Below are 11,375 nucleotides of genomic sequence, written 5' to 3'. Positions count from 1 at the left end.
AATAGCCCTTTGCATCGATGCACATTGATCGGTAAGAATCCCTTTTGGTTCCTTCTCTCCCATGCAACGAAGCCAATATTCGAATAGCCATTTGAATAATTGGATGTTCTCATTTTCCATTAAAGCGCATCCGAGAAGTGTCGATTGGCCGTGATTATTCACGCCCATAAAAGAACCAAAAACCAGATTGTACCTGCAAAAATAGATACTCGCAACAGTTATAAATCGAAATGCAATGCCTCTGTGAACCTAAAACTATATCGCAGTGAACTGAGTACCTGTTTGTGTTGTAAATAGTATTAAATGAAACAACATCTCCAAAATACTCGTATGCATCCCTGCTTCTTGTATTGGCCCAAAATGCATTTTTGATGGAGTGATCACCTTCAAGGTCAAGCTCGAAAAAAAAATTTTTGTTTCTTCTCTTTCATTCTTAATAAGTACTTGCCAAAACATTCTGTACTTCCCTTGTAATGTAATTCCTCATATCTTTTTCGATAAAACTTAGTTCACGATGACTGACCGCTGTTACTACGAATGACTGATATATTTTACTCGGTCTGATTCCGGCTTCCTCGTTATTTTCAATGGTGCGACGTACAAACATGCTTAGCTCCCTGTGTTGTTTAATCATCTCTGTTTGATCTAGACAAGGGTTGAATGATTCAGAACAACTTTGAAAATTATCCAAAGACGACGTCCTTCAATATATGTATGTAAATCCTGCTGGACAGTTTATTGGAGCTGAGGGGTTTGTCTTTAGAGTTGGAGATATCTTGGATTTTCACTTTCCCTCTCTACTACATATAATTAGTTGATTCTTAATCTCATCTCTCTTCCGAGTTGTGTTCCTTATTTTGGTAGAAAAACCGGCAAGTTTGGAATAATCTTTGTAGGACTTTCCAACTTCTTCCAGTGTTTTGAAAGTTATCCCAACCTTTGGGACAAATTGTTCATCCACAACATACCTGGACTATAAAATGAACAGAGAATATTATTAAAGCGAAATCATTGTATAATACCAAATGAACCAAGAACTCAGAAATACCTGCATCTAGAATGAACCGAAAATATTATCAAAGCGAAATCACTGTATAATACTAAATGAACTGAACATTGTCCAGTATATAAATTCAAATTCAAAACACCTGTGTCTAGAATGAACCGAGAAATACCATCAAAACGAAACCAATGTACAATTTCAAATGAATAGAAAATTGTGTTCATAAACTACTGGATTTAGTAATTACATTCCATTCAATTCAATTCAAAATTTAATAATTCAAACCTCATCCGCTTGATTCGATTCAGAAGAATAATCCAAATTGCTCTCATTCAACTAATTTGAAGTTGAATCATTCATTGTTTTGATACGCTATTGAAATCTGAAAATGAGGAAAAAAATCTGAAATCTGGAAATGAAGAAGAAAACGAAGCTTTACGTTGTAAAAATCAGAGTAAAAAAGAACGCGAGAGCTTTACATTAAGGAAGAGAAGTTCTACGTTGAGATAGAAGAACGAAGAGAAGGTTTATATTGAGAAAGAGAAGCTCTAAGTTGAGGAAGAAGCTTTAAGTTAATAGGGGGATGGCGTGATCCAAAAAGAACTTGGTTGACTTGGTTAGAAAAATTAGATGGATGTGGAACATTATTGTTACAAAAATTGTGTTTGTTTGTTTGTGTTAAAATTCTCCCTCACTATTTCCTAAAAAGGATTTGAAAGAGCAAAAAGTGGAAGTATGATGATTTAAAACAGTTACCAAAGCAAAGAGTAAAAGTCTCTACATTAATTTAATATTTTAATTTTTTAGCGTGCAATTACTATAATCAAAATAGTGGGTGGTTTCAAATTTAAATTATAGAGATTGGAAAAAAAAAAAACTAACAAACGAGAGATTTAAATAAGTGATGAAGGAAGACGTTAAATTAAAAGGATTAGAAGTTGAATATTTTTTGTACCTATTATAAATTTAAAAATAAATTTAAATAAATTTTTATATACTTTTTTAAATATTAAAAATTTAGATTATTTTAATTGTAATTTTTTTTATTTCGTTTATATTATAAATGAGATATATGTATTTTTTTAGACAATATGTATTTTTTCATTTGCAAACGAAATATAGCCAAATAAAATCGTTACATATCATGTATAATCATTTTGTACACTGTAAACGAAATATATAACGGGATCTAACAATATAAATAATGTCTAAATACTTATTTCGATAAATAAAATAATTAAAATATATATTTAAAAAAAAAATCCGGTATACTCCAACACGAAATCTGAAGTTTGTAATTGGGAACCCTAAACCAAAATCCTTAACCAAAATCCTTCAGCTCTTTTCAGGTTTCAACCATGAGTATGACCCAATTCGCCATGGTATGTCTGCTCTTTCTGGTTTCTCTTTCTTCTTCTCAATATACATAAATTACCATTTTGTCATCCATTTCAATTTCGTGCTTTCTGCAAATTGCACTCTTTGATGTATAATTTACATAATGAAGAGACTCTAAGCTAAGTTTTAGCACCAAGTTTGTTTCTTTACTTCGTGTTTGATTGAGTATAAATGCTTGCTTGATGAAATTTTATGGTTTGGTGTCAATTTATAGAATTTCAAACCCTAAGTTCTAGCGAGTCTTCAGTTTTATATAAATGCTTGCAGTTTTTAATATATAATTGATAGAATCAAAAGCACGAAGCTGAGTTTTAGCACCAAGTTTGCTCATTGACTTCACTTTGATTCGGTATAAAATGCTTGCTTCCTGAACTTCTATATTTGGTGTCAATTAGGAGCCAATATTATTGACAAGTTGTTGGACAATTGTTGATGATTTTTCTTTGCTCTCTATTTTAAATGCTTGCTTTGAATGCTTGTAATGTATTTATATTTCAGGTTGAGGAATTGGCTTCTCTGGTCAAGGACAACCTTCATTGCAAGCATTTAGTGCTCACAATGGAAGAAACCTTGGTCAAGTTTCTTCAGGATGATGACACAAGGTAAAATTCACGATCAGATTATGTTTGACCTTACTTCACAGGAATAGTATAAGTGTATAGTGCTATAAGTCACCACTTTGGCTAAGAGATAATGGTTTACTTAACAGCAGTAATAACATAGCCTCTATCATGGTGAGAGATAAATTTGAAACCTCAATGAAATTTTACACTTTTCCTGTCATTTTTTCCCCAGTCCCAAAAAGGAAGCAGCCTATCAGCAGAGGGATGATTTTAAGTAATGTCATGTTCTCTGAGTTCTTTTTATAGTTCGTGTCCAGGGCAACCAAATTCCGAAAGAAAGTGGAAGAATCCTAATATATCAGAACCTGAAAAAATACCATGCCACAATCTTAAATCGCTTCAAATTAGTCATGATTTCTCTCTCAACAAAAATTGTTTGTATACATCTCTTATTCATTGGCACTTTGTATTTATATTAAGGCCTTGATTTATAAGTAAAGAAAGGTTGTTGCAGAGCAGCTCTAAGTGTTGTCATTTACAGCATCTGATTGGAGTTGGTTTTTTATGTCTTTCATGTTAAATAGTTGTTTTGCGCTTTGTCCCATAAAATGTGTCTTGAATAATTTACATATCTGCTTTGATGAACTATTATAGTTCAGATGGGATCTTGGAATTGGAGCCAATGAACTCTTATAGCCGTCTTCTTTTGCATCGCCTTGCTGAGATATTTGGGTATGTATCATGTGATTTTTATTTCTTTTAAGTCTTTTCAAATATCGTGATTTTCATTTTAAACATGTTTCCAGGTTTGCACATGAGTCTGTTGGTGAAGGAGATGATCGCCATTTAATTCTTGAGAAATGTCCAGACACATCCATGTGAGTGAACTTCAGCCTTTCCTTGCTGATGATCCTCTAGATATATCAAGCACATTTCCATTACTTTCTCTTGCTATATTTAAACAAGTTTTTTGTGAATGCTTTGAATTTTCAGACCTCCAATCCTTGTAAGCGATATCCTATGGGGTTATGATGAACCCCAATCTTTAATTACATCACATCAAATATTAAGGAGAGAAGACCCCTCCCCAGGTAATATGCTTAATAAGGAAAACACTAATATAGCAAACTTCTTAATGAGGGGCCTTAATGTTGTGTTGCATTTTTCAGTCTTACAAACAAACAGAACCTCCTTTCCACTGTCACTGGAAGAGAGAAAAGCGGCTTATTTGGCTGCTCGGGAGAGAATTTTCTGTGAGAGTTTGGAAGAGATAAAAGAGCCTGGTGGACAAAAGCAGCGAAGTGTGCCTGTGGTTGCCCACCGCATGATTGCGCATGCATTAGGTCGAAGAATGAATACGGAGAATCAAAATGTCTTAGCTAGTGATAGTACAAAGGACAAAGTGCTCATGGATGAATTGAATGCTCGGAGAGAGAATGGCGCAGAGCCCAATCCCATGGAGAACTTGGAAGAGTCAATACCTCGAAGAAGGAACTCAAACAGTAGAATAAGAAACACTAGCACTTCAGGTGGAGCTGCACTTAATAAAAGGGATGATCAAACACTGCTCGACAAAGATTTCCCCAAATCAACTCAAGATGGAAAACAAGCACCTAAGTTGAGTAAAGACTGCATGAAGGAGGAGCACATAGGAGCTGCGAAGAGAATGTTTGCTCATGCATTGGGGGTGCACTCCGGGACAGTTCCTAGAAGTAGAGATGGAGAGACAAAGAAGAATTAAGCAAAGGATGAGGTTGTTCTTTTCCTTGAAGTGTAAGTTGAGAAATCTTTTTCTGAAGCAGAAGATACTGTGTCTAAGAAGGGACTCCCCCATTGTTTTAATCTCAATCACAGGGGGTTGAATAATGAGCATGTTTTCACAAGATTCCCTGACATAATCTCAGGATATCCATACAGGAGATACTTGTATCATGTTGGTGGCTATTGTGCTGGAATAATTTGAGTAGCTGCCGATTTCCACTGTCGGAAGAACCCTCTTTTTGGAGTAGGGAAGGAAAATCAAGTTGACGAGATATGTTTTGGAATGTTATCCAAATGTTGCAAGACAGGGAAGCTGCATTGCCATTCTGATGTGTATTATATTGTGTTGTATAACTACTTGAAGTGGGAAAAAGTAAGAGGGTGTTTGGGGTGTCATGAAATTGTTGTGCAGATATCACTAGTCAATCACAGATATGTGAATTTTATCTTGTTTCAAGATGCCTACTTTTGTTTGCCATCTCCGGTGAAAAATTATTTTATAAACATAATAGAAAGAATTACATTTTTAGGATATGCATAACTAAAACATAAACAAATGGTTAACCAAAACAGCTTTCACTCAGTTTGTAGTGTAAACTATACAGATTCATATATGGTGGGGTGTGTCAATTTCAACATATAAATACCATGCAATACAAGTTATCACAAAGTGGACACTCGGCACTGAACACTAAGGGTGCTGTTGCAACATCTGCCTTGCATTCAACACATAATATTAAGAAAACAAAAAATCCAAGATAAGCCAAATGACAGATGCCCACCAACAGAAATATACAATGCTTGACCATCACATTTCAATGTCTTCAAGGTCAGGCAGAGGAAACCGAAGAATTGCAGCAATGCCACTTATCTGTGCTAGCTCTGTCCATCAGCAACAAAATGACAAATTGAGTTCTAAACAAATACATAAAATACCGAAACATAATCTTCCTACACGAGTTTCATACTTTCATTCACTACCAAAAAGTGGTGCATAAATCTTTAGCTTTCGTTTAATTAATCTGTTGGTCCCTATAGTTTTACCAAATTTATAATTAAGTCTTTATACTTTTTTCCTTTCTATTGAGTTCCTACACTAGTTTTAATTTTGTAATTAGGTCATTGTCATTGTAAAAAATGTTAGAGCTAACAGAATATTTCTCTGCAAATTGAAGGTACCCACAATTAAAAATCTAATTAGATCTTTGATCATATGTTTTTTGAGAAGAATATTCTGTTAATTTTAACGTTTTTTTACACGAAAATGACTTAATTACAAAATTTAAAAGCAGTGTAGGGACCAAATTGAAAGAAAAAAATATAGGGACCTAGTTGCAAATTTAGTGAAACCATAGGGACTAATAGAGTAATTAAACCTTTATATTACTCTCTCTGTGCACACTTTTTTTCTTCGGAAATACATATTTCTTTTCACTTTTATTTGTCATATTTTACTATTTTCGTACTTGGATAAAAGTTATGGGAGGGAGTACCATCTTAATAATTTTTCCTTTTCAATACTAGATGCTTTTCGGTTCATGGTGTTCTAGGAAAATAATCAATAAAGTAAAAACACTCACGTTCTCCAGAGACATGCAAGGATGAAAATACATGGACAGAGCCTCCTGAATCCTTAACTGAGTTGACCAACTCAACGAACTTTTGTCTTCTTGCTATATCTGAATTCCTGTAGCAAAAAGCATGTACATTAAGGCACAATTTTCCAATGTAAACTTGAAAGGGCATGGAGAAAGACACTGCTGAAAACATTCAGTTCAGTTATAATGATATATTGCTTAGTGATTTATATCATTGGCACCTGAAAAGATCATCAGTAATAAGAAGTGTTTGCACAGCTAGTCGTTCATTGGCAACCTCAACATGTTTAACTCCATAGCAAGCTCGGGCTGGATCCTGAACAAACCCAACAATATTCAATCAAGATTTCCTTGATTTTTCAAAATCATCAGCTTAAAGGATGCGCATGTGCAGTTTTGAGATTAAAAGAGAATCAATGAGTGTAATTTTAGTTATCACTTGATACAAAATAAGAATGAAAAGTGAAAAGCAAATTTCATGGAAGATGACAAGATGTATTTCTCTTAATGTACTAACTTCAATAAATCTAATCATTACAGCAATTTATGATGCAAGTGCCTAGAAGGTCAACAGTTTTTTAGTCAACAGTTTTCTACTAGGCATAACATTGCTATGAGCAAATAGAAGTTATATGTAGATCCTATTGATTTACCTAAATATATAGTATCTCATCCTATAGATGTTTAAGAGGAACTAATACTGAAGTCATTGAGAGCAAGAGAATTTTTCATATAGGAAATTCAATATTCCAATCATAGCATGGACAAGGCAACAAAAGAAAACAACTTCAAAAGAATGGAACCTGACATTTGAAAGCATGTCATAAAAATCCTTCATAGCTCGAACCTGAAGAAAAAGAGAAAGCAGATAGTTTAGTTCCAGTCTCAACAGATAATGAAATAAACAATATTTGGAAATCGTTTAGCATGGCCAAATGGATAAGTGCATTATGTTCAATAATTTGGTTATCATGGTACCTCTTGTGCTGCCTTAGTATCTTTAATCATATTCATGACATTTGGAGCATCAAGAACCTCCTTTAAACTATGCCTACAGATAAGAAATTATGAAGTGAAAGAAATGAGATTTATAGACTCCAACAATTATATACGGAGTAGATATGAACGCACCTGTTATGAAGGCGTAGTTAACCAACTACTACAAAACTAGGAATAGATAGGAGAAGATAAAGTGAGGAAGCAAGCATACTTGTATCCCGAGGTTGTGTGCACAAGAATAATCCTCGACTTGTTTTCAATAATAGGACGTAGCTGTCTTCTTTCTGCCTCCAAAAATAAGTGACGATGAAATTGTTCCTGAAACAGAAATAAAGGAAAAAATTATTACCGCTACAAAAATCTCTACCAAAATCCTGCTAACCCTTTGCATATATACAAGACAAAAATAATAATGTTACTGAATAGAAATATTTAATGCCTTGTCAAATTTGTAAAACTAAAATGAACCAGCAGGGAATGATGGCAGACCTTTGTAAATCCTGGACTTGCAATTACAGCGCAGCGAACCACATTGAAATCTATATGTTTCAAGAAAGCCTAAAACAGATTGGTAGAAACCATTATTATACTTGTAAATACTCTCTTTTATGCTTTCTTTTAATAAAGAAAAAAATTATTATAGAAACGAACAAAGACATACAGCAAAAATGAAGGATAAGATATCCTCCATAGCAGGGCATAATGGGGGTAAAAAAAGAAAAATAAAAAACAAACGCAAAGCTATGATAAAAATAGATATTTGGTACATTTCCATGTTCTGTATTCGTTGAATTTACCTGTAAAACATTTTCGAAGAACTTATTCAAAGCCTACAAAAAAGAAGTAAGGCACTTTAGAATATGCTCAAGTTATCGAATTCATCCAATGACATATCTTGCAATAGAGTAAGAGGACTTACTGACTCATAACCAGCAATAGCAGGTCCATGCTTGCGAGGAATTGAGGTTTCTATCCGAGAACGGGTAATAGTCATACTATTACATCAATCAAAATAAGATGAGTTATCTGATTGAAACAGCATGATTACATGTCAAAAGTTTGAAAAAAGTATCAAAAAGAAGATCATGTGTTGGGGATTTGAGTATTATGGGGTGCCCAAAGTCCCACATCAGGTAGTATGAAATTCTTGATGTTGTATTAAGGAGAGTAATTCTTCCCCCTTAAGAACTAGCTTTTAGGGTGTGGTTTCCCACTTTCTCTAGGTACTTAACAACGCTATTAGAACCGTGGTTGCCATCACCATGGGAAGGACTATCTATAGGCTAGATTAAGGCAAATACCAAATTCTGATAGCTGGTAGAGAAGTGGCTACCACTAGGTCAGTGACAATAGAGTGAACCCGCTATGGACGTCAGCTCTCCAAGGGTGGTGTATTGTTAGAGACATGGGTATTATAGGGTGTTGTATTAAGCAGAGCAGTTCTTACCCCTTAATAACATTTATGGTGTGGTTTCCCATTCTCCTTAGGTACTTAACAGCATGTATTCAGTTCTCAGTGTATTATGTTCCTCAAAGAAATCAAACACATACATCCATCTATAAAATGCTAAAATAATTGTCCGAAGTTCCAAACTATATTTAGATGTATTATGTTCCTCAGAGAAATCAAACACATACACCCATCTATAAAATGCTAAAATAATTGTTCAAAGTTCTGAACTATCTTCTCTAAACAGTACTATAATACTGATCGTGTGATTGAAATCTATTCAACTGAAAATTCTCAGTACCTTCTACCAATAAGTAGGATATGGGCTAGTCCTTCTTGCATCAAAACCACGGCTAGATCAGCACTTGCACCGGGATCTGCAAAATATGCATGGACTTTTTGTTCACCATAGCAATTTACCAATATTCACACCAAGAGCTTGTTTGGGTGCTATTAAATCATTAGAAAAAGATTTTTTTTTCCTGCTCATGAATTTACCAATATTCACACTGGTATCTAGAATATCATGGTACTTAGTAATAAAGAGTTTGGTTTTGATTGGTAAATAATAATATATTCAGAGAAAAAAGCATTTTTTCCCGCTGGAAATACAAAAGTCTGATTTAAATTGCTGCATGATTGAAGATATGTTTTAATCTAATCATATGAATATTTTTCAAGACTAAGAAAAAGAAAACATTTTTTCGCCGCTGGATTGTATACAAAAGGATGATTTAAACTGCTGCATGATTTAAATTTGCACTAATGAAGAAATATATTCAAATTATTAGTCCTTGGTGACTTTCAAATAGAAAACATCAAACTTTTAAACTGTAAGGAATCAATTAAAAATTTGGTGAAATTATAGGGATTAATAGAGTAACTAAACCTAATATCTATTAAATTTTCCAGATTCAGATTACACACCAGAGGCCTGCTGCAGTACCTCCAAAGCATAAGAATCCCAAACCTCCTACAAAAGGAATATGTAATATTCAGCAATCATAGTTCTTCAAAAGAGGGAAATAAATTACAGATCATAGAGTTTTCATCAGAATTTCATCTTTGATACACACAATGCTAAAACATAATGATTTTGTTATAAAAAAATAAAAACCAAAAATAAAGGAAGCAAGCAAAAGATCTAGCACATGTATTATAACACAGAAGAAAGCCTGATGGAAAAAAATCAGAGCGCAATACCTTTCTAAGCACAAATGGTCGCTGTAGCTCGAGTTCCAAAGTATGGAATGCTCCTATCTGCACAGTCAGTTACAAGGCTGATAACTAGAATTCAAAAGAATCAATTAGGAGTCAAAGCTGGTATGGCAGTTAAGTACCTTAACATGTTCATTCTCTAATATGTTCTTTCCACGAATTCGCAACATAGAGCCTTCTTTGTCATAATCTGCAACCTGAAACACAACAGAAAGAACACAATATGTGTCATTGGATTGAGATAAAGGGCAGAATATAGCAGCCTATTTGGTTTGATACCTACTTCCATTCTCAGATAATAGGTTTTCAAATTTCATTATTAACCAGAAAAAGGTCCTCCATTGAGATAATGACCTTATTTTTCAATCATTCATTTCACAAAAATCATGTAAACAGTAAACTTTGTACCTCTTCAACTTTAATTTCCAATTTGAGCTTGATCCGTTCTGCTTCCCGTCCACCAGAAGCTGCTTCTCTAAGAACCTTCCTATTAACAAAACAAACAACACTTCCAAATTCAGATTCTCCATAGAGATCACACGAAGAAAACCATGACAAAGTGCAAGTGAAGTACCTAACAGTAACCGCCATGACAGAATCACCTGGAGCAATCAAGTTATAAGCATACCATAGATCATCCGAATCTACTGCCACCATCTGCATAATCAATCAACAATTGAAATAATTAAATTCAAAAATTCAAAGCATTGAGAGAATGAATGAATTGGAATGGAAAGAAATTGCACCTTAACGCTACCAGGTCCATTACGTACGAGGTCTTTCCGAACGATCTTCATGCCACTTCCTGTCAGCTAGCGAAGCTACTAATTGTAGTTGAAAATTATATCTTGAGGCTTTCTGGAAATGAGCGAAGAAACTATTTGTCAATCCCTATGACGATTGCTCCCAACTCCCAGCAAAATTCCAAAATCCTTCGCGGGCTTTTGTAATGGGCTAAATCCATGCTGGGCCTAGGCCGACATATCCATACACAGGTTTCTGATTTGTCCACGTTTTTGTTCTTTGAAACGTGCATCCTTAGATGAAATACTCAAATTGCTTTACAAAAAATATTTAATGAGATCTTTAACAAATTTTTTTTATTTGAGGTCTTTAAGATGGTTGGTCTCTCTGGAAAGAGTATTAATTTATCTTATAAAAATATTTGTTAAAAATTAATTCTTTTATAATAAAATTCATTAAAAATTTATTTGTCTAATATGCATATTAAAAATTTATTAAAAGTAATAGAAAATCAATCCGTCTAAAAGATGTAATTCTAAAAAACTTTTAAAGTAATAAAAAATTATTAGAATCAAAGTGTCTAATGTAAAAATAATAACTAATTTGAATATGTACTCTTTATATTATTTGTGGAGAACTCT

The 11,375-nt window shown here is 33.8% G+C and overlaps 2 protein-coding genes across 7 annotated transcripts; one reads left to right on the top strand and one right to left on the bottom strand.

Moving 5' to 3' along the window:
- The first annotated feature begins 2,242 nt into the window (after nt 1–2,242).
- Nucleotides 2,243–5,182, top strand: LOC107617667 (uncharacterized). 6 transcript variants are annotated; one of them, XM_088497904.1, is made up of 7 exons: nt 2,253–2,385; nt 2,900–3,003; nt 3,619–3,696; nt 3,771–3,842; nt 3,958–4,055; nt 4,134–4,737; nt 4,869–5,182. In XM_088497904.1, exons 1-6 carry the CDS (start codon nt 2,362–2,364, stop codon nt 4,703–4,705), a joined length of 948 nt encoding a protein of 315 aa, XP_088354030.1. In that variant the 5' UTR covers nt 2,253–2,361; the 3' UTR covers nt 4,706–4,737; nt 4,869–5,182. The 6 variants fall into 6 exon arrangements, with proteins under 6 accessions (XP_016174970.1, XP_088354030.1, XP_016174971.1 ...); XM_016319484.3 differs by having other exon boundaries at nt 2,243–2,385; nt 4,134–5,182; XM_016319485.3 differs by having other exon boundaries at nt 3,624–3,696; nt 4,134–5,182.
- A 103-nt stretch (nt 5,183–5,285) lies between these two features.
- LOC107617665 (protein PELOTA 1) lies at nt 5,286–10,941 on the bottom strand. Its single transcript, XM_016319483.3, has 16 exons — nt 10,737–10,941; nt 10,565–10,647; nt 10,399–10,477; nt 10,113–10,187; nt 9,976–10,032; nt 9,700–9,745; nt 9,074–9,149; nt 8,242–8,317; nt 8,120–8,152; nt 7,812–7,880; nt 7,534–7,640; nt 7,302–7,374; nt 7,132–7,170; nt 6,545–6,639; nt 6,306–6,412; nt 5,286–5,607 (listed from the first exon to the last, which is right to left on the bottom strand). The coding sequence occupies exons 1-16, from the start codon at nt 10,785–10,787 to the stop codon at nt 5,534–5,536; spliced, it is 1,140 nt and encodes a 379-aa protein (XP_016174969.1). The 5' UTR covers nt 10,788–10,941; the 3' UTR covers nt 5,286–5,533.
- Nucleotides 10,942–11,375: the final 434 nt, after the last annotated feature.

Source organism: Arachis ipaensis, chromosome B9, assembly GCF_059453495.1.
Source record: "Arachis ipaensis isolate K30076 ecotype BB chromosome B9, ASM5945349v1, whole genome shotgun sequence".
In the NCBI taxonomy this organism is placed as follows: domain Eukaryota; kingdom Viridiplantae; phylum Streptophyta; class Magnoliopsida; order Fabales; family Fabaceae; genus Arachis; species Arachis ipaensis.
This window is presented reverse-complemented; position numbering and strand designations above follow the sequence as displayed.

Bases quoted from the DNA above. Each gene is read 5' to 3' on its own strand.
- LOC107617667 (XM_088497902.1), top strand. From the start codon at position 2,362: ATGAGTATGACCCAATTCGCCATG. The intron at 2,386-2,899 runs GTATGTCTGCTC...TTTATATTTCAG, and splicing joins GTATGACCCAATTCGCCATG to GTTGAGGAATTGGCTTCTCT. The intron at 3,697-3,770 runs GTATGTATCATG...ACATGTTTCCAG, and splicing joins CGCCTTGCTGAGATATTTGG to GTTTGCACATGAGTCTGTTG.
- LOC107617665 (XM_016319483.3), bottom strand. From the start codon at position 10,787: ATGAAGATCGTTCGGAAAGACCTCGTACGTAATGGACCTGGTAGCGTT. The intron at 9,150-9,699 runs GTGTGTAATCTG...CATATTTTGCAG, and splicing joins GGTACTGCAGCAGGCCTCTG to ATCCCGGTGCAAGTGCTGAT. The intron at 7,881-8,119 runs GTAAATTCAACG...AATCTGTTTTAG, and splicing joins TCTTCGAAAATGTTTTACAG to GCTTTCTTGAAACATATAGA.